We start from the raw sequence: 22,554 nt of genomic DNA, 5'->3' as shown, positions 1-22,554 counted from the left end.
CTGAACTTCAAAGGCATCAGACCTCATCCTCTCATCTCTGTTTCTGTCTCGCTTACTAATCGGCTAGAAATTAGACTCTTTCTCCACCTGGCATCAATTTCGATTATCGATTTTTAGTAGGCATCTAAATTATGTAAAAATACTCTGCTATGATTAATACTTAGTTTAACGTAAATTTCCTGCGTGACGCAATTTGTGTCACTTTTGCGTATTGGACAGCGACGGGCTTTCGAATCGGTTACGGTCACGCTAGCACCAAACTTTTGACAGATACAAGTCAGTATAGACAAGGCCAGATATTTTACGGGACAAACCTAAGGAAAAACTCATTTTTGAGTGGAGGGGCTCTTTCTCTTGTGTGTGCACACCGTCTCTCTATGTTTACCTGGAGCTTTTTAATCTCTTTCTTGAGGTCCGCTTCATATTTCTCTTTCTGGTTCGCGTTGGCTGCATTGTGAAGCTTTGGAGGAGAAGAAGCAAAATGGGTCAAACAAGTTCTGGTCCTAAGACAACACATTCACATATGCGGTGAATATTGATAAGGCAGTCTGGGACACGTTTCAGCAGCCTGTCGATTACGTATTAGCTCATACTCAGTTCAATTCAAATTCTGAAATGTGTTCTAGCTTTGTGCTTTCAATTAATTTCAGGACAATTCCATTGATCTCTGTGGGGGAAATTAGTTTGTTGTTATGGCAGCAGAGGAAACAATTAAGTTAAGGAACAAAGACAGACATGAGAAAGATGGATAATGCACTTTTAAAACAATAAATGTAATACAAATCAAAACATGAACATTTGTGGGTTAAAAACCAGTCTCTTAAGATTCAACTAGCACTACACTCAGTACAGGATATAATGATGGAAGAAGGGGCAACTGGGATGTCTGGTAACTAAACCACTGACAACTTTCTGCCTCTTTATTAGCAGAACAGATGTACCATCTGGGCCTCTGTGCAGCTGTTAGCTCCCGGCCAAGCACTGTTTTAATAACAGCTCAGTTTATCATCGCTGTCACGAGTATTGTACATTATGTTGTGGTGATGGTAGAAAATGCTTTTAAACTACTGTGCCTGTTCAGAACTCAGAGGCCAATATGGAAATAAATGAAACTAATGCAGTAATAATAAACTGTACAATTTGAAAAGGATTGACATTTTACTACAAAGGACCAAAACATTCCCTTCTCGTTGACGTCCTTCACCCCTCTAGATAAATAAGTGTTACATGCACACACTGAATTTAACCAGAGTGTCAGCGTTTATTCCCCAACCACAGTATATAGAATATTTATGTTAGCATTTATTTTACATTTATTGTGTGAATTCCTTTGAATATGTTTATGTATGCACCATCCACCAAGGCAAAGTCCATGTAAGTGTTACTTACTTGGCAATAAATCCTTTTCTGATTCTGATAACACAAATAATAACAATTAGGGCTGGAACAATTCAGACGATTGGCAGAAAATTAATCAACAACAATTTTGTGATCATTGTGTTTAGACTGTTTTTTTTGTTTTTTTGTTGTGACGCCACAATTCGCTGGTTCCAGCTTCTCAATGTGGACGTTTGCTGGCTTTCCCTTGTCTCCTCCAAGTCTAAACTGACTACCTTTAGGTTTGGGACAAAATAAGACGTGTGAAGACGTCGCCTTGGAATACTTTCCTAACATTTAACACACTTTTGGGTCCAGCTTCTCTAATGTGAACTGCTTTTCTTGGTTTAAAACCATTAATAATTGATTCGTTTTTTTTATTTTGGACTGTGGATCAGACAAAAACTAGAATTACCGCCTTGTGGTTAATTGCTTCCGCCAGTCAGTCAAGTGCAGTTTACATCCATGTCCATCCAGAGTCATAATATATGTAGTGATGATGATGATGATATGTATATGAAATGTATTTTTTATGCAATACGTGCCATTTTAAAATCCGACCAAATGTAAAATATGGTCACAATCTCTAATCTCCCCTTCTGTTTCTGAGTTATGGCGTTTAATAATGGCCTCAAAAGGGTCCTTACAGAAGATTATGATGTCACAGTGAACCGTTATGAAAACGTCATGACTTCATAATTTTATCCTAATAGACATTTCCGTGAAGTGTTTATGTATAATCGTAAAAAAGGGCTCTGGGAAACAGTGGATATGGGACTATTTTTCTTACAATGAGTAATCAAAGCAATGATCAGTGAATGGATAGTTGAGTCCCAAAGACGATCCTTCCTCACCTTTTGCCAAATGTCTTCAAACTGTTCGACTCCTTCCGCTACTTTTTTCAGACATCGATCTATTTCCCCTGGAGGGAGAAGAGAGGAGCAGAACAACAGGAAGGGATTAGAGACAACTAGGAAACAAAACCAATCATGTGAAAGTGAATATAAACATCAACACACTCAGGTCCAGTTTTAAAAAAGCTGATTTGGCCGATAAGCCGACCCAGAAAAGTAATCCTGGTAACTAATGGCGTTTTCCCTCTATGCGCGGAACCATTTGACTTTTTTGGTTTTCCATTACAGAAAAAAAAAGTACCTGGTACCTGCTAATAGGTACGTTTTTTAGTACTACTTCAGTCGAGGCAACAGCCACATGCTGAGAATCAAAAGCAACACACCTTCTGATGATGTTCTGTGTGTGTGTGTGTGTGTGTGTGTGTGTGTGTGTGTGTGTGTGTAACGTGCACTTGCACAAGCGACCAACCACGGCTCGCCTCACCCATGAGGCGGTACTAATCTGCATCTCGACACCCACACACACAAATTGTGTTTGACATCCTCATTAAATATGCATATCTTAAAAGGTAACGCACAACACAGATCCTGTGCACACCCAGCTGCCAGTTTATTAGGTAAACAGAGCTAAAAATAATGCCGTCTAATACGACCGTACAGAGTAAAAACAAACCTAGTTAGACGGGTGATTGGTTGACCGGAGTGCACCTGGGCGGCACTTTCAATATTGCTGTGCATTACTGATTGTGTATCGCGCTCTCACTCTGTATTGTGTTTCTTGCGTTGGTCCCTGTAAAGCACTTTCTGACTTACTTCTGTCTGTGAAAAGCGCTTCATAAATATATATTTTATTTCCTTATGGTCCTGCAATAAATCCTTCATGAAGCTTATAGTGTTTGGTTCGTGTTAAACCTGTTTCAGAGGGGTGTGGATTTAACCGTAGGAGGACTTTGGAGGACGCGGGTTGTTGTACAGAAAGGAGTTTCTGTTATTCATTTTATTCTCGTTAACATATGTAAATGCCACATAAGGTTGAATCGGCACCCCCCACTGAACAGTGGAGAGTTGTAAGTCAAACCAGTTCACACTTTTTCATATTACACACATTACATGGTTGGTTGCTATTGAATGTATACACAAAAAAGCTTTTTTTTACTGATTTCCATCTTGGAACACATCGAGAATGGAATTTTTTTCTCTTTAATGTGCCACAGCGCTGATGGCTTTTGTAGTGTGTAACGCGGATTTGAAAAACACATATGGGACGTTATCTTTCAATTAGGTGTGTTTACCTGGACCCAAAAATTCCACTAGTAATCCCAATAATAATCTTAAGGGGTGCAACGAACGATCATCCTCACCGCTGATTATCGTCTCGATTAATCGGTATTTTTTTTGGTCTATAAAATGACAGAAAACCGCAAAAAAATGTCCATCTGTGTTCTCCAAAGGCCAAGGCATCATTCGTAGCACAGAGCTTGCCATATGGCTTAAGGATGTATGTTGATTTTACATCTGGAGAAGATTAAAGTGTGGGAATCTCTACTGTCATACTTTAGTAACCTCCAAGCTAGTAAGTGATCCTCCTGGCTGACTCCAGAGGAATGATTGTGCCCCCTTTCTATGTTACACTACATATAAACACATGGCTGTAGTACTCCACTTTGGTGTGTCATGATAGAGTTTTGAAGGCGTGCCGCCCTTCACAGAAATCATATTTGTTTATTCATGTTTCAATTCTAAGTATGCATCTCTATTATAATTGTCTGTATTGTTAATACTTTCTTTTTTGGTCCAGTCGTGGTGGGGTGGAGTGGGCTGGGAGGGGAGTGTTTGTGTGTAAGAAAAATAAAAAAAACTCTTGATACTTGTTGCCGATACATATCCATGTTCCTAATCTATTTTTCTCATTAAAAAGAGGTTGAAAAAGGTTAATTAATATTGAACTAATTCCTGAACAGTACAGAAGAAAAAGAAGAAAAGAGAAGGAAGATATATCAACATATGAAAAGGGGAGATTGAAGGCGGGTGTGGTAGGAACTGGGAGCTGTGGGCAGTCGAGTCAGCGAAGACTCGGCGCGCTGGAGGAGACATGGAGGACGAAATGAAAAGATTTCTCTCCAGCGTGCGACTAAAAGACTGAGTGTTTCAACACACCTTTCAAAATCCTCCCCAACTCAGTAGAAATGGGTGAAATACTTCTACCAATAGGTCATGTTGCACTTATAGTTAATTGATCAACTGTGCGATCGCTAACGGAGGAGCGGGGAGGAGAGCTGCAGCCGCCGGTGGAGTGAAGAACGGACCAAGTTATGAGAACAAACTGTATTTTGACCTTAAACAGCCTTGGCGTTAAGACTCTGCTGCAGGGTGTGTTATTTTTAGATGAAAGTCCACATCAGTAATAATACATTATATAGTCTAGTTGGTGCTTGTGGTTGATCTGGGACTTTTTAGGGGAGATACATGTTTTGTTTTTGAAATGTCGGAGAAGTCACAGGAGCACATATGAAGGGATGAACGATGCTGGCAGAGACGCATACATCCTGTCAGGAAAGTGCTTTTTAAAGCCTGCGGTGATAGACTTCAGGTTTTAGAAAAAGATCAAAGTAAAGGATCGTTTATGTGGGACCGCGGAGCCTCGAGGTTTTCTGCCTCCACGCAGAAGGTCTTGGTCGGGTGTAGGGCTGCACGGTAGGAGCAACATATCTCATTGCGATTATTTTCACAGATATCGCAATCTGACATTAGAGGGAAGGATCAATTTTGTAACATTATTATCATTGAAAATTATTTAAATCAAAAATGAGTATAGTCAGATTTTTGAGAAGATTTGTCCCAAACAAAGATATTTCTATATTATTATATATTATATTATATATATATTTCTATATTATAGTCTTTAGTCTGTAGGATACGATCTGTAGGCCGGGACGTTTGTGTTTCCATTTGAATCCCATTTCCCAAAATGTTTAGGCACCAAGATGATACAAAATCCAGAAAATAATTAAATGATCATAATGGCAAATTCTTCCAGAAAGAAGTATACTAAACTAAGAAAAGGATATATTACTTTTTGCTTTAAAATAGGCTCTGATCCGGGACATGTAAATAAAATATCAAACAAATTTAAAACACAAATGTCATTTTGAAAAGTGCCCCGTCCCCTCTGTCCCCAGCGAATATTACACCCTAGGGTGACACATATTTTACCTTTAACAAATATTACCTTGCCATTTGGATATTGCACAGTTAATGTTGTTCTTTGGTCAGTTTACACAGGTTTTTCGAATGTTATTTAATATGAATAGCTTCTTTTTTTCTCAAAAACAAAATAATAATTTAGATTTGTATCAAATCGTGGGTCAAAAATCGTGATGTGAACCAAATCGTGGGTTTGGTGTATCGTTACTGCCATACCGTGAACGGTTCCAGACATCAGTCAACATCAGCGTCACCGGTAAAATTTACAATTTTAGAATAAAAAAGCCCTGAGTGAGGAAGAGAAGAGCAGCAGGGGACTCGGATCCTGACGGTGATCACAGAAACAAAGTGAGTCTTTCTGAAGCCTCAAGCGAGCTCTGGTGTCTGAAAGTCTGTGAACGTGCGCCAAGATCACGAGCAGACTTGCACAGATGTCTGCAAACACACACGGACGCAATGTCCCTCGCAAAGGGCCACAATTAACGGACCCAAACGGGGAAAGAAAACAAACAGAATCCATAGACATATAGACACTGAAACACAGATGCATACAATCGTGGTAAATGTTCTGTAAAGTCAATAGAAAACTTTGGATTTTTGATGGTTTCCCCTGAAACTCGAGGTCCTCATCATATTAATACTACATTACTAAAATGATGTCCCAACACTGGATATTGAAGCGATAGCTATGTATCTCTGCACAGTATCTTGTGGGACTAATAAAGGATACATTATTATTAAATGTACATCGGTTGGCTCTAGAGTGAGCTCAGGTGAATTCACCTTGTTTGAGATGAAGCTAGCGAAACTAAAAGCACATTTATTTTGGACTCCATCTGAAGCCAAAAAACTCTAAACTGGCCGGGTGAAAGATTACAAGACTCAGCAAAAACAAGCTAGCTGTTGTGTGCATGTGACTTTTGTTTACAATTCCTAATCTTTCAACCAAGTTGCGTGAAACTAAAATAATTTCCCCCCCTTCTTCAGGTCAACAAAGCACGCAACAACCGAGCAGCGGCAGGTGTGGTCCGGTTTAGCTGCAAACGCTTATATTTTTTTTTAAACACTTGTTTTTAACCTACTTGGAGTGACAGATGGGTGGAGGTTAGCCACAAATATGCTATCAAAAGGAATTACACACCGACTCTGAAATGCTTCTTTGTGCGCGCGTCAAACACACACACATACGCATGCACGCAAGCATGCGCGCACGCACGCACGCACACACACACTCTCACCTTGAAGTTTCCTTTTATCGGCCATGGCTGATGACTAGGATGATGTCTTCATGCCTTCTTTTACTGTAAAAAACAGAGACCAACACGTGTATTTATTGTCTTAGGTACACAGGGCCAGAGCACAATAATAAACACTACTGCAAAGACATGAGGGTTATTTTTTCATAATCCTAAGAATATATAATGTGCATTGAAGAAATGTTCAAAAAAAAGACTGATGGAAAGATGGGAAAGAGGAGACATACGGGGAGAAGTGTGGAGACCTCTCTCTTCCTTTTAATTAATAAGTAGCTGCCCTGCTGAAGTGTCTTTGGGCAACACACTGAACCCCTGATGACAGAGGAGCAGCTTGGCCTTTATCCTCCAAAGTGTCCTTACAGAAATTCAATGTGACTAAAACCCCCCCCCCCGTATAATGTAATACTTGTAATACCTGCTCAATGTCATTATCAGCTGATGATTTTGACCTTTTTTTAAAATGTTTTTCATCAACACCAGAGAACAAGTTTGAACTTGTCGCCTTTACTGCCCTGTTCTCGCTGCCTCAGCACGACATGCTTCAGCCGCACCGGGACGCGCTAACTTGAGATCTTACGCTGAAGGGAATTGTTGATATTTGTGGTTGATTCTGCAATCAAACTCTGCTATGGTTGTCGGAAATGTCTTAACATGTCGTGTTTCACTCCTATAGAAAAAGACATATCATAAACAGCCTGCTGCAAGTAGCAAGTGACTGTGTGAATATTTGAGGGCTGCCTTTAGAAGAGGTTGTACTGTTACCCGATGTTCCAATTCAGATTAAATTAGAATCAGATGAGCAGGTAGGAAAAGTATGACAACTGAAAATGACTTTTTATGGATGTTTACAAGATTCGTGGCTTCCTTTAAAATTTGACATGTAGGCATCAAAGCTTAAGAGTCTGCAGTACTTGCCAACGTGAAACATAAAATCTCGCTTCACATTTAGTCAGGGTCTCTTTTAAGATCCAAAGTCAACCATTTTAGACTCAAGAACTTCATTAGACATAGATTTTTTTTGGCCCCTATGGCACATTGTGCATCACCACAAGCCTGTAGACATAGAGGCTTTGATGAAGAGAAGGGAGACCATTGCAGCTCTTTAAAACCTATTGGATGCAATCGGCTCGTAAAATTAAATTAGGACTGAAGTCTTAAAGAAAAACAAACTTCTTTAAAAATGTAATGGTGAACAGTGTTAATCAAGATCGCAATTTTATAGCGATTAACCGTGCAGGCCTAATATAAAGGTGTTCCGGATGGACCAAGGATATAAGACGCTAGCCAGGTAATTGCAGCGTACCTGGTTCAAGTCTGGCCAGGAACTATTGTTTTAATGTCATCTCTCGTCTCTTATCCTCCATTTTCTCGTTGGCACTTATTAAAACCAAGTTAAGCAGAAGAGCATCTCTGAACGCACAACACGTTGGACCCTGAAGAAGAAGAGGATCCCACTGGGTGCCACTCCTGTCAAGCTAAGAACAGGAAACTGAGGCAAGAGTTGGCACGGGCTCTCCAGAGTTGGACAACAGAAGATTGGAAAAGGTTGCCCGGTCTGAGGAGTCTCGATTTCTGCTGCGACATTCAGATGGTAGGGTCAGAATTGGGTTCAGCAACGTGAAAGCATGGATACATCCTGTCCGGTATCAACGTCGGTTCAGGCTGGTGGTGGGGAAATGGTGAGGGGGATATTTGCTTTCTACACTTCGGTCCCTCACTACTAACTGAGCATTGCTTAACCCTTGTGTTGTCTTCCCGTACACCATGAAAAGAAAACATTTTAGTCACTTTTTTTCAACATTATGATCGCTTTTTCTGACTTTTTTGTCACTTTTTCAATGTTGTGGGTGCTTTTTGTTGTTTTTTCCCCAAAGTTTTTTGAAGTTTGAGTTAGTTTTTTGGTCCAAAACCTTATATAGACGGACTATTTTTTGTGACAAAAAATATTAAATTGACTGTCAACATTGACCCAAGGACAACATAAGGGTTAAACACGGCCTGCCCGAGCACTGTTGCTGACCTCGTCCATCCCTTTATGACGACAGTGTACCCATCTTCTAACGGCTACTTCCCGCCGTGTCAAACTCAAATCAGCTCAAACTGGCCTCTTGAACATGACAACAACTTTACTGTCCTTAAATGAACTCCAGTCACCAGATCTCAATCCAACAGATTACCTTTTTCGGATGTGGTGGAATGAGGGGGGGGGGGGGGGGAATTTGCATTATTGGATGGACACCCGACTGATCTGCAGCAACTGCGTGTCACTATCATGTCCATATGGACCATATGCTCCGAGAAATGTTTATCTAGCAGAATTAAAGCCGTATTAAAAAAAAAGGTAAAAGGGGGTCCAACCAGGTACTAGAAAGGTGCAACTAATAAAGTGGCCAGTGAGTGTTTATAAAAAAAATATTTTGAAATTTATGTGACATATAGTATCATTATGATCTATAAAATCGGAAACATCGCTATATACGATAAAAGGAAAGTATCCCACTATCAAGTACTTACTTTAAATATTTGACCTAGATAAAATCTAGGTCAAATATAACTAACGTCACTTTTTTAATGCACCCATCCACTTCCGTTTCTATCTTTTCTAAGATTATTTATGGTTTAAATGTTGTTTAATTGACTAAATACACTGGCCCGAAAGACATCATTTCAGCTTAACTATATTTTTGAGAAAATAAACTGAAAGTGAATAATTGAAACTAAGACACAATTTTGTAATTGCAGTCTAACACGAGTTAAATACATAAGACAGTTAACGAAAAAAACAAAAAGTTAGCTTTAGCATTACTTCTCCAAACAGGTGCACATATCTGCACACAGGCCCTTGAGTCCTGCTAACACACGCGCACCCTGGCCAGTTGAGTTAGGACTCACTGGAGACACTTTTACCCTCGGAGCGTTTTATAGGAAAGTCTAGAAACTGAAGGGTTGTCGGGGCTAACGTTAGCTAAACCGAAGGTCCGTGCCGTGTTCTCGGACCGAGGGACACACATCGTTTTAGCCCGGGATGTTTATAAACAATGCGGGCATCATTTGTGCCAGTAGCAGCCTGTGGGCACCAACATGCGAGCACACACACTTTCAAACTAAGTTTACACACCGCGACTCAGTAGGGGAAGTTGTGCGTTTTCTTTTTAGCAGCAAAAACACAAGTTGATGTCTTGTCAGTGTGGAGAGCTGCAGCTTCCCACCGGCTGCGCTATTTGATGTGGGAGACACAAATTGGAAAGGGGAGAGAGGCAAAGAGAGAAGGGGGTGAGAAGACACATAAATGCATCACCTTTGAGTCTGCGACCAATTTACCTGGATCTTTCCGAGTTACGATTTCTTGCCTCAGTCGATCCACTCCCGTAAATCTTCAACGATTCTGTATAAAGGGTATTTTTCTAATATAAAAAATGTCAATTCTTCTCGCTAAACAATCACTCCGCACATCCAAGATGGCCACCAGGAACACCTCCTCCTCCGATGCCCTGTTGGACAGGAGTCCCGCCTACCTCTTCTGTGATTGGTTCGCTGCTGCCACTCCTGTGCTACTATTCGTCGAATCATGCTGTCGGTCACGAGAGGCTGATTTTACTACATCCGGAAAAACTCCCGCTCTGATTGGACGTTTGAAAAGGTCAAAGTGTGCATTCGGTTTCACGCCCCCCCTCCCAGACGCAGGGTGTTCTGGGAAATTTAGTTCCACTAAGCCTTTTCTAAGCAGCTAAATAAGGATTTGTTTATTATGTACTAGCTTATAAAAGTAAGTTATCGTTTATTTGTATTAGATTTTTTTCAAACTTTAGCTCACATATAAATATAATATAAATAATATAAATAAAGCTGATTCTGATTCTGACATATGCTGAAAATGAACAATGTAACAATAAAAAAAGAAAAGCAAGAAAGGCTGCAAAAACAACAAAGTGGATGATTACGATACACTAGAAATAAAGTTATATTCAGAGTGTTTACAAACACATTTACATAAAAAATGGGAAACTAATCGTAAATCATTACAACATTAAATCATAATGTAAAAATAGCTATATTGATAAAATAAAGACGTGCCCATGTGGAATTAAACAATAAATAAATAAATGTGTTAAATATCTACTTTAAAACATGTCGCCTTAAAAGGTTTTTCTGGCTCATGTCTGTTGCAGGGACACATGCACACGCTATGACCACTATGTATTAAACTTGTTAATGAAGCCCAATCTGTTTTTGGTCCCAAATCATAATTTCAGAAACCAGCCACTGGCTTAGTTCAAGCTATGACTTTATGAATCACTAAGGTTATAATAACCATAGACTATATAAAACATAACAGCACAATATATAAACCTTTGCATTACTCCTTTGCTCCACTGGGGGGAGCTTCAGTCTGCAAGCTGCCGTAAAAGTACATGCTCCAAACCCATAGTACACACCAGTTATCATAATTAAGATATTTTCAGCAGAATCTGTAAGTCTCCTTTATTTCTCCAGATTTCGATGATAAATACATAATCACGATGTAAATCCGTGGTCAGGATGAATCATTAACACACATCTTGGTCTATAGTATTGCACGTTTTGTACCGTGTACCTTTGCACATCCTGAACTTTCAACTTACTCATTTTAAAACAGTTATATCGCACATATTCTTATAATAGTGTTTATAGTAGATTTGATTGTTTTGTTGTAATTTTCTATTTTACTGAGTTTTTGACTGTTGCAGTGCTTCTTTTTCTTTTTTTCTGTCTCATAGTGTTGCAATGGACAAATTCCTTCAAGTGAAAAACCCATTTGGTAATAAAATGTATTGTTTTAAGAATTTAATCTTTTTTTAATTGAATCATAATGTTGCATTCAGCAAATAAATGGAAAAAATGTGAAATGGAGTTAAGTGTGTTGCAAAGTGTGTAACAGTGTTTTTAAAGATGCTATGCAAGAAAAAATGTTATTTATTTTACTGTCCTGTGAATGCTCGACTCAAAGACCTCATAACATCATTTACACTCTTTGTGAATTGTATCCTGATTGTTAAGAAACAAACAATCAGACATTTAAAGTCTTTTACTGTCTTGCATGATGTGACATTTCAATCGTTCTGATCTCACACAGTTTATTAAACATCAGCACGCCCATTTGGCCAACACAAATACAATTTATAACTTAGGTACGAGGTATATGAACAAACAAATGTTTTTTTTTCTTTCAATAATACAGATTTAATGTATATATTTTAGAAAAATAATTGTTTATAGACTACAAAATGCTGTGTCAAAAATTATTAAAGCAAATAAATATTTCTCTATTTTCTATACAAAAAAGGCAATTTAGTAAACAATCATCTGGCGTCCTTAAATAGAACAAACTCTTCAACAATCTTTGACACATTAACATCAATACTTGCTCTGTGAAATGTTTGCAGTCATAAAAAAAATCAGTCAGTGCAATTTGAAATGTAAACTTGTTTTCAAGGCCTATAATTCCAAATAGAGAGTCTTCTAACTAATGTATAACTTCAGTTAATTCCTGAGGTTAAGCAAAAAGTAACTTCATGTAACTTCAACTTCCACAATCTTCAATACCCCTGAAATACAGAAAAAATAAATCCTGCTAACCGTAACAGCTGCACAACCATCATAAATATGAATAAATCTAACATTTAGGTAGAAACTGCAGTCAAACTAAATGGATCCTGTAACGTGGCGTCTAATCTTCACATCCCCAAATTTCCTCTTCTTACTGTAAGGCAAAACAAAAATGAAAGTGCAAACCAAAATAACTATAAACCTGCTGTCTGTTCCAGCCTTTCCTCGTCCTTTCCTTCTTTTCGGTCAGTTCCTGAACCTGTAGGAGATGGGCAGCAGCTTGTGAGTCTTCTTCATGCTCTGGACCTTGGCGTGCGTCTGCTCGTCCATGGTCTTGTAGCACCGCCGGGCGTAGTCCAGAAGCTTCTCCTTCGACGCCTCGAACTCCCCGACCTCCGCCATCTGCAGGAACATCAGAAGGCTTCATTAAGTTAGTGAGTGTTTACATCAATGTGGTCACATTGTTCTGTAAAATAAAGTTTTGCATTGCAGTACTTTTACCATTGCTGTATTTGTACCAAAACAGTTTACAGACAGGCGTGTACTTCAGAAACCGAGCAGAAACCACCCCTGACTCGTTCTTTCACACATGTAGCACAGTTGGGTTTTAGGAATCCTTTTTTTAAGCATCCGCCTGTAATAGAATAACTGATTAGAGAACTGATTAATGATTGTAGTTTTTTTATTTATTCTATACCCTGGGATCAAGTAAATACCATAACGTGCTCATATAATGCTTTTGGGCTTTTCCCTTTCCTTTATAGTGTTATGTATCTTTTCTGTGCATGTTATAGGTTTTCAAAGTGAAATAAAAGCATAAAGTCCCCCACAAAGGGACTTACCAACTCCAACAGAAAACACTGTTCACAACCTGCTCAAACAGCACTTTGTAGTCCAGCCTTTACGTCCGTGGCGAACGTGCGTCACTTTGTAACACATGTTATAATACTTGTCTAGCTGCTAGCGTTGCATGCTCTCATACTCTGCTCCTGACTGGCTAGTAGTCCTTGCCTAGGTACTGCACATGTACAACTCCCAACAAAAATGGAACAGAAGTGCAATGCCTCACTCTGTAGCTTAAACTGAGAGCTGAACACACAGGGTGAAAAGAAAGCTGCAGCAATGTGCAGTACAACAAAAATATGGTGTTTGTGGACAATTAAACCATGTAAACCTGTTCTGGTACAACCTCTAAATATAATTGAGAACCTGGAAATGACCATAATATGAGCACTTTAAATGTCGCAAAAGGTAACACAGAACTTACATAAAAGTAATAAATCTGCTCCTAAACTAAAACAAAACTACACGTTTGAGCCCTTGAATTATACTCACATTGAAATATACAGCATATTTGTTTTACTAGCGCAGGTTGTTGACATTATAAAAGATGAATGACTGACTTTCAGTGCATCACTGAGTCCAGATACTATCATGAACAGGAACATTAAAAATCAGACCTTCTCTTCAGCCACCAGCAGCAGCTCTGCGATGGGGGAGGTGGAGGCCATGGTGTTTCTGTCCACTCCGTGGATCTGGAAGGCTCGGGACATGCTCCTCACCCGCTGGTAGGTCGTCAGGATCTTCTTATAACGAATCAAAACCCCCTCAGGGTCTTTAACTGGTGAGGGGGAAAGAGAGAGAGAGGAGAAAAATGAAGACTGAGGATTGCTGCCAATCAATTAGGACCTAAAGCTCAGAATTTCCTTTTCAAACTTATCAATTCGCTGAATTTACATTTTCCGGAAAAACGGTCACTTGTAATAGAGGATTAATACTGTTATAAAAGATATTACCAAAAGAAAACAAAGAGATCACTGAAGTCATTTTAAAGGTTTTACTTGCGTAAGGAGCCAATACACTGTCAACAGGTACAGAGATTGACTGAAAAACAACTTCTTCAGTTTCCACTTATACACTTGAATCCCTCATCCTTTCTCCATGGTTACAATGCTCCAAACAGCTGCACCTTCTCAACGCTCATTAAAACTCTACCTGACATCTGGACATCTGTACAGTAGTACGGCAGCCTACGTACCTCTCTGTCTCTCCCTCCCGTGGGTGATCCTGAAGATCCTCCTCATCTTCATCCTCGGCTCTCCGCCGTCTCGCCCTCGGCCCTTCTTCTTTGAGCCCTGCTCCACAGACGACTCGTCGTCTTCCTCCTCCTCCTCCTCTTCCTCCACGTACTCGTCCTCGGTGTAGTATTTATCCTCCTCCAGGTGAAACTCCTGCTTCACCGCAGCTGTGGAAAGCAGAGCGGAAACCCACCAGACTCCATTCAAATAAACAGTACTTTTGTCATCGTAAAACACACTTTACAAGCCGTCTTGGTTTGTCTTTCCACCAACAATCACCACTCTGGTTTGTTGGAAATAATCCCTTAATTTACCCATTTACATGTGGAAATATGATGCCTCTATACACGCTTAAAGTATTGTTTATTTACATGGAGTCTGGTGGGTTTGGCAATGATGGTTTTGGGGCTGTTTCATGTTTAACAAAAACTACTACTACTTTCAAAAATGTTGTTTCCATTAGTCACTTAGACACAAAACATGGGAGAATAGGCTGAGGGTCCAGTTTGAAAATACCTAAGTTATCCTTACCGTATTATGCATGTTCCAATGTCAAAGTTTAACATTGCTAACACATTAGAAGTGCAGCAATTTGCTCACCAGGGATGGCACTGCTGCGACGGGTCCGAGGTCCTGGTCCCTGCAGGCGTTTGAGGGTCATCCCAGACCTGGTTGTCATGGGGGAGGGAGGAGAGGGAGAGCTGGCAGGCTGGACCTTCACACTACGCTGGGAGTCCCCACACCACTCTGTCACTGCACGGGATTAGAATAATACTGTCCAGGTCCAGGAAAACAAGCAAAGACCCAAAAATAGGAAAACAAACTAAATGCACATTAGATTTTTGGGGATTAGGGAAAACTGATGGGCAAATGTTTGGCAGCCTGAAAAAGGGACAGTTCACCCCAAATCAAAAATAGATATTTTTCCTCTTACCTGTAGCACTATTTATCAATGTAGATTGTTTTGATAGGAGTTGCCCAGTGCTGGAGATATTGGCCGTAGAGATCTCTGCCATCTCTCTAATATAAAGAAACTAGGTGACACTCATAATCCAAAGACCTGGTTGGGATCAGTTCCGTGTACTCTAGGAACTATTTTCCTTCTAACGGACTACACCTCCCCACCGTATCACCGTGCAGGAGAAATCATGGACAGGATTTTGTGGTAAACTGTCCCTTTAACATGTAAATCTTTTTAAGCATGCATTATGTTGCTTTGGAGAAATCCATAATCAGAACATTTTATGCCTTTTTCACTTTTTGTTTTTTAATTTCCTCATAACTTAACACGACAGACGTGTTTCCCCGGCTGCTCACCCTCCGGGGGCCTCATGCTCACGATGAAGCGGTCCAGCTGACAGCGCAGGAAGTTGCGTTCCTCCTCCAGCTCCTCGATGCGCTTCTGCAGCCAGGCGTTCTTCTCCAGCGTGACGTACAGGTGCGCTCGCAGGTTCGACACCAGGATGAAAGGGCTGTACTGGGCATGAGGAGACTCCTGCACCACGGGCTCTGCAGGAGCAGGAGATGTTGGAGACAAGTGTTTTCTCCCAAACCTCAGGGACGGTTTCAACACAGTACCACAATGTCACAGCATCATTGTGTTGTTCTAATAGGACTCCACCAAGAGTGTAACTTTGTGTTTGACATTGGGGGTGTAGAGCAAAAAGAAATGTTTGAACCTCAAACACTTTATTTTTGCATTCTGGTGACATTTGCTCCAAAATAAATGTCTTTTTTATGTAAAGGAAATTATAGTAGGTTATTGGGGTAGGTTGCTCTGGCCAGTTTTAATTATTGCGGTGTTGTAACCCCCCCCCCCCCAAACCCCTTGAAAAGTACACCTATGGACTCCATTGAAAAACAAGAAAAAAAACATACTTTAACATTCCCAATATTATATAATAACACTCTTCAAATTTAGATAAAATACAGTTTATGTAAAGGAAATATGGTTGCAACCTTTATATTTCAACTTTAATGGATTTCTGTGGAGTTTAACATGTGTATCAAAGCAGGTTAACTCTCTCAAAATCTATTTCCACTTAAAATTCCCAACCCATTGGTCACATACAACATGTGTTGCACGCAGCATGAGAACTGTGACCTGCAGAAAACTTACAATCACAATATGTTAGTGCTGCATTATAAAAACTGGTCCAAACTAGGACAGCAGTAGTCATGTGTAGTAGACGTGGCGTACCGTCAACATGCTGATATACAGGCGGCCTCTCATTACTTTCATCCAGCGGGAAGGAGACTTCGTAGGCATCCAGATACAAACCTCCTCCTCCTGATGTGGATTGGGGCATATAGTGCCCTGACAATCACACACACACACACACACACACACACACACACACACACAGAACAACACAGGCAGTTAAGTCTACCACAACTAATATATCTGTATCAGTGTCCCACTCTATCTGTAAGGTGTCCTGATATAACTCCTTTTATTAATTGATTTAACTCTTTAAAACATTTACCACAGTGTTTTAGAGCATGAAACGATTTCCAGCTGCTCTACTATCTTCACACAGCATGTATTTAATGAGTCTGTCTATTGTTTAGGCCCAAATTAAATAAGTCGTAAGACAAGATGTGTCAGGATCTACACAACCTAACCGCCCAAATATTAGCTGAAAAAAGGCCAAGAACCCAAGATGATGTCTTCAAATATAGAGTAAGAGCAAAGAAGAAAATCTTCACATTTAATAAACTGGGAATAGAGAATGTTTAGCATTTTAGCCTAATAAAATCAGTGATTTGAACAACAAATCAATATCTAAAGTGTTGTACATGAATTACTGTTACTGTTTCAGCTCTAATGATAAAGTTAAAACTTAGGTGGGTTACCCATATAGAGCTCGTGCTTTACATAAAATAAAAAAATATTAAAGAATATATACTGTATAGCTAACGTATAAAAAGTGTAAGTATAAAATATTAATTAAAGATCATATATATCCTATGCTACAGAATGTCAAGAATAAAACAAGTTTTATTTTGTTTTTAAAAACAAAATGCGTGGAAATAAAGTAAAAATCGGTTTTACATCAGTAAAATAGTCATAACATAGACCAAAAAGATGTTCAGCATGCACAACTAAATGGGATATTAGGGCATAACAACGTGGTCTAAAACGGGTCAGCTTATTAATAATGATGACTTTTAAAAGGCAGTTTAGAGCCAGAAAGTGATATGTTGAGCCTGAACTGCAGGCAGGCTCAGGAAAAATGTATATTATTGTGAAAAAAAAAAGAAGAAGAAGAAGTCAAGTCCATGGACAGAAGTTGCATAAGCTAATTATTTCATGAATAAGTCATGTAAACGCAAACATGTGAATGTGACAGATTCAGTACGTTTGTAGCACAAGGTGGATACATTTAGCCCCATTTAGCCTAAATGTTACAGTTACCTGGCGGGTGTGTATCGTCTCTGTCGGTCTGAGGATTCATGACTGAAAGCTCCGTCAGGTGAGCGCTACTGATGAGTAATAACTCAAATACTGGGATGCACTTGTTATTATCAGTCTTCAGCAGGTCTGTGTGCAGTTATACTTCTGTAATACAGCCTGAAAACGACCCACAGCTGCTGCTCTACGGACGCGCGAGCTGCAATTACCTGATTATAAGTGGCTTCAACAGGTGTCGCCTACGACGCTATGCACATGCGCACAACCATGTTGTTCCTCTGGGAAAAAACACGTTCATGTTCTGTCCAAAACGCCTCTAAAACTTGTTTTCTGACGCCCCCTCCGACGGAAGTGTGTGTAGCCGTTGGTCGGAGGGATCAGAAAGTATTGGGACGGGTCCAAACTCAGACCGGAAACGTGTTACCTTAGGGGCGGGGCCTAGGTGGGTGGAGAATCTTCTATCTGAGAAGGTAAACGCGGAAGCAAAGAAACACTACACGAGACAAACTTCAGAAAATAACCGATAGATAAGGATTGAATGCTGCTGGACGAACGATAAAAACAAGTGAGTTAAAGCGGAAGTAGACATGTTGACGGTTTCAAATTAAATGTAGTAGTAGTTTAAGTTAATTGCAGAATGAAGTCAGTCTCTGTCAGAACTGAAAGGCCCTCTTCTGTAATTGAGTGCATGAAGCACACTGAGAAAAAAAATCACCTTTAGGTTATTCATCTTTTGTAGCCTATAATAAAATCAAGCTTGAATTTTGTTTTGTTGTTTAAAAGACTTACAGACACAATAATGTCCAGATTAAACCTAAAAAAACATTTCAGATGGACAAATCCCATCAGTGATAGCTTGGTGGCTAATATTGCTATGTTACCTGCTTACTTACTTAAGTTAAAGTATGTAGACATAATTAGGAAAATGTACTAAAAGTAAAATATAAGACTGAAATTATTATATATCATTATAACAAAGGCATTCATGTAAAGGCAGGATGCCTTTGTTATAATGAGGTGAGCAAACATTTAATTATGAATGATTATTTTCTGCTGATATTTTTTCCAATAATTGATTGTTTGTAAAAGAAATACAAAAAAGAAATGTCAGGACAGCCAGAAAAGGCTCACATTTAAGAAGCTGCAATCATGACATGTTTTACATAAAAAATGACCTAAAGCATCAAAATGGTTGCCCAGTTATAAGCATCTATCAATGTCAGGCTGAGGCAGATTGAATTGAAACGTTGGCACATTTAAGTGTTTTGAAAAGCTAATCTCAGTAACTGATATATAATTGTGATGGTTTTTGTGTCTGCTGATGTTCAGGTAATAACATCTCCTTCCCTCTACCACAGGTTGATGATGGGCCTGTGTGACGGCCTCTCCCACTGTAAACTGGCCCTGGCCTTCGCTGTGTTGATGGACTTACTGGGAGCATCCGCTCTGCTGCTGGGAGTCTTCGCCCCCATGGAGATCAAAGGACAAGACTTTGGAGACCTACTGGTCTATTCTGGTATGATATAACAGACCAACACTAGTGGCAATATGAAATAGAAATGATGAGTAGTAAATACGCAAAGTTGAAAACAGAGATAAAAGTAGAAAAGAGGAAGCAGATACAAGTAGAAAACAGAGCTAAAAGATGACCATGTTGAATTGTTGGATGACGAGCTGTGCTCTCAGTTGTGTTCTGATCTGACTGACTAATGGTTACTTCAGTGAGATTGTGCATTCAGAGACTTTTTTTGACAGTTGCTTGGTTTGTGCTAGTGTTTCAATTTCAAATGTTAAAAAGGTAAAGATAATTTTTTTAAAGACATGGAACAAACTGTATCAATGCACTAAAACAAGAATGAATATATATTTTATCAGTACACATTTTCTTTCCGGGTTTCACTCCTCAACAATAACATTGCAGAACTGCTTTATCAAGCTTTTAAAACACGATCAATTCCCCAAACAAACACAAAAGCTGTATATATTTCTTTTGTTTACAGGATGTTGAACACTTGCATCAAAACCTGGAAAAGACAACACTTGTGTCATATCAGGATATTACATTATCCGAAATTTAAGATGATATCTAGCGTCATATATTGATATGATATTGATATATTGCCCAGCCCTACTGTGTCGTGATGTATAAATCCTGATGAGTAATCTGTTTTCAGGAGCTCTGTTCATGGTGATGTCTCTGGCCGGGTGGGTGCTGTGGTACAGCGGAAACATCGACGGTCTGACGTCCAAGAGTGAACTGGGACACATCGGCAGCGCCGTAGACCGCCTGGCTCGAAACCTGAGCCGCAAGTTCCGCACACACCGGGCCAACACTTACTCCTGACCTGGTCGGTACCAGCGCTGAGACACGCAGCAGGAAGTCTGAAAACGTTTCAGGTTATAAATCTTCTGATGCCTGCGTTTGTCAGTATTCTAACGATGTCCGACACTAAGTCAAACTCTTCCTGTCTTAAGGATACAAAGCATGTCGGAAACATTTTAATTCCAGATGTGCATCTGGTTCTGTTACATAGTTGTGCTATTGTTTTATTATGATTTTCAATTTTTATATGTAGTGTTATAAATTCAGTATAGCAGTGGCCACTTTCAATAAAAGCCATTTGTAAACATAAATGTTGTATTTGTTTTTTTATTGTTGATTTTCAATTCCACATGGCAACAAACTGAACATTTTGTCACCTCCTAATGCATTTTTTTAAACTTTTTTTTTTATGTTGCTTTTTGCTTCATGACTCTTTCATGTTATATTTATACTCACGGTTTGAAAGCAAGTCCTTTAGGGGCTTTAATAGAAAGGTTTGCTGTGGGAGCTTATTTATTCAGGTATTGTCTAACTGGAGAAATGAATATTTGACTGCTGTACCAGTGCAGGATGTGTGTGTTAATCAGGTCTCTGGATTGAGTCTCTCAGAGAGCTCAGAGCTGTGTCAGGAGCTGTAAGGAAGAACAGACCGTTACTGAGCTGCCTTTCAGAAACAGAGGAGGATGCATGAAATTTTCATCGTGGGTGCATGTCCACTGTGAGGGATGCCACGCCAGAACCTTGATATGCTTCTTCCAGAGCCACTCCTTGGTTATCCTGGCTGTGTGCTTCGGGTCATTGTCATGTTGGAAGACCCAGCCTAGACCACTCTTCAATGCTCTAACCGGGGGAAGGAGGTTTTTCCCCCAAATCTTGCAATACATGGCCCCGGTCCTCCTCTCCTTAATACAGTGCATGCGCCCTGTCCCATGTGCAGAAAAACACCCCCAAAGCATGATGCTACCCCCCATGCTTCCCAGTAGGGATGGTGTTCTTGAGATGGTACTCATCATTCTTCTTCCTCCAAACACAGTTAGTTGAATTATGACCAAAAGGTTCTATTTTGATCTCATCTGACCACATGACTTCCTCCCATGACTCCTCTGGATCATCCAAATGGTCATTGACAAACTTAAGACGGGCCTTGACGTGTGCTGGTTTAAGCAGGGGAACCTCCCGTGCCATGCATGATTTCAAACCATGACGTCTTAGTGGATCGCCAACAGTAACCTTGGAAACGGTGGTCCCAGCTCTTTTCAGGTCATTGACCAGCTCCTCCCGTGTGGTTCTGGGCTGATTTCTCACCTTTCTTAGGATCAATGAGACCCCTCGAGGTGAGATCTTGCATGGAGCCCCAGTTCGAGGGAGATTGACAGTCATGTTTAGCTTCTTCCATTTTCTAATGATTGCTCCAACAGTGGACCTTTTTTTCACCAAGCTGCTTGGACATTTCCCCGTAGCCCTTTCCAGCCTTGTGGAGGTGGACAATTTTGTCTCTAGTGTCTTTGGACAGCTCTTTGGTCTTGGCCATGTTAGTAGTTGGATTCTTACTGATTTTATGGGGTGGACAGGTGTCTTTATGCAGCCAATGACATCAAACAGGTACATCTAATTTAGGATAATAAATGGAGTGGAGGTGGACATTTTGAAGGCAGACTAACAGGTCTTTGAAGGTCAGAGTTGTAGCTGATAGACAGGTGTTTAAATACTTATTTGCAGCTGTATCACACAAATAATTAGTTGAAAAATCATATATTGTGATTTCTGGATTTTATTTTAGATTATGTCTCTCACAGTGGACATGCACCAACGAAGACAATTTCAGACCCCTCCATGATTTCTAAGTGTTCTAAGTATTCCTTTCAATTTATTTCCATTTTATTTATCAATTGAATATTATGTTATTTAGTAGGCCTACTCCCATCTACAGTATGTCCAGGTCATGTGAAACAGTCATTGTTTTGGTCTCTCTGTTAGCGGAGAAATCCCTAAGTGAGAAAATAATTTACTTTATATATCTATGTCTTTACTGATGTCAGTTTTGCAGTAACCCATCCTGGTAACAGCACATCAGACCAGAGACAATAGAATAAAAACAAGTTCTACTCACATTGTGGAGGGAGTTGGGCTGAAACAAAAAGAGACGACAAATCATTTCAGCTGTCACAGTTGGAAATGCCAGAACATCATTTGTCACCTTTTCCCCATCAAATCTGATCCTCTCCTACTCATGCTCCTACTTATGTTAAATACATATTATCCCCTTCACCTTTTATATTTATCATCATCATCATCATCATCATCATGCTACAGTCTCTCTGTTGGTTGCTTGTTGAAAGTAAATGAGAAAATGATTTACTCCTTTGGTCTCTCACTTTTCTTCTTTTTGTAAACTACAAATCCAAAAGTAGGCCTGATAACTTTCCCATTCTCCTCTCTCACCTTTCTTTCTTTTGTAAAA

General features: G+C 39.7%; 3 protein-coding genes and 1 long non-coding RNA gene across 14 annotated transcripts in view; 1 reads left to right on the top strand and 3 right to left on the bottom strand.

Annotated features, from left to right (window-relative positions):
* Positions 1–10,178, bottom strand: part of LOC117957073 (CCR4-NOT transcription complex subunit 3-like) — a 30,141-nt gene extending 19,963 nt beyond the window's left edge. For 2 of the 8 annotated variants that reach the window (XM_034892616.1, XM_034892619.1), the window contains exons 1-5: positions 10,013–10,178; positions 6,674–6,736; positions 2,232–2,299; positions 1,390–1,413; positions 386–460 (exon numbers count right to left, since the gene is read on the bottom strand). In XM_034892616.1, the coding sequence (XP_034748507.1) occupies positions 386–460; positions 1,390–1,413; positions 2,232–2,299; positions 6,674–6,698 (192 nt within the window). In that variant the 5' untranslated portion in view covers positions 6,699–6,736; positions 10,013–10,178. Of the gene's footprint in view, positions 1–385; positions 461–1,389; positions 1,414–2,231; positions 2,300–6,673; positions 6,737–9,809 lie in introns of all 8 variants that reach the window. The other 6 variants (XM_034892621.1, XM_034892624.1, XM_034892618.1 and 3 more) reach the window with 5 other exon arrangements.
* A 1,564-nt stretch (positions 10,179–11,742) lies between these two features.
* Positions 11,743–18,059, bottom strand: LOC117956570 (coiled-coil domain-containing protein 106-like). Of its 2 annotated transcripts, none has more exons than XM_034891684.1 (7): positions 17,980–18,059; positions 16,556–16,672; positions 15,673–15,864; positions 14,956–15,108; positions 14,316–14,516; positions 13,738–13,898; positions 11,743–12,679 (listed from the first exon to the last, which is right to left on the bottom strand). In XM_034891684.1, exons 2-7 carry the CDS (start codon positions 16,662–16,664, stop codon positions 12,524–12,526), a joined length of 972 nt encoding a protein of 323 aa, XP_034747575.1. In that variant the 5' UTR covers positions 16,665–16,672; positions 17,980–18,059; the 3' UTR covers positions 11,743–12,523. The 2 variants fall into 2 exon arrangements, with proteins under 2 accessions (XP_034747575.1, XP_034747574.1); XM_034891683.1 differs by having other exon boundaries at positions 17,774–18,021.
* Positions 18,060–18,112: 53 nt separating this feature from the next.
* On the top strand, positions 18,113–20,401 carry tmem238a (transmembrane protein 238a). 3 transcript variants are annotated; one of them, XM_034891688.1, is made up of 3 exons: positions 18,113–18,212; positions 19,129–19,286; positions 19,945–20,401. In XM_034891688.1, exons 2-3 carry the CDS (start codon positions 19,133–19,135, stop codon positions 20,112–20,114), a joined length of 324 nt encoding a protein of 107 aa, XP_034747579.1. In that variant the 5' UTR covers positions 18,113–18,212; positions 19,129–19,132; the 3' UTR covers positions 20,115–20,401. The 3 variants fall into 3 exon arrangements, with proteins under 3 accessions (XP_034747579.1, XP_034747578.1, XP_034747577.1); XM_034891687.1 differs by having other exon boundaries at positions 18,158–18,240; XM_034891686.1 differs by having other exon boundaries at positions 18,189–18,335.
* Positions 19,935–22,548, bottom strand: LOC117956575. The gene is made up of 3 exons (XR_004659316.1): positions 22,204–22,548; positions 20,655–20,725; positions 19,935–19,947 (listed from the first exon to the last, which is right to left on the bottom strand). It is a non-coding gene; the product is annotated as an uncharacterized LOC117956575 (long non-coding RNA).
* Positions 22,549–22,554: the final 6 nt, after the last annotated feature.

The sequence above is a fragment of the Etheostoma cragini genome, chromosome 14, assembly GCF_013103735.1.
Source record: "Etheostoma cragini isolate CJK2018 chromosome 14, CSU_Ecrag_1.0, whole genome shotgun sequence".
NCBI lineage: Eukaryota > Metazoa > Chordata > Actinopteri > Perciformes > Percidae > Etheostoma > Etheostoma cragini.
This window is presented reverse-complemented; position numbering and strand designations above follow the sequence as displayed.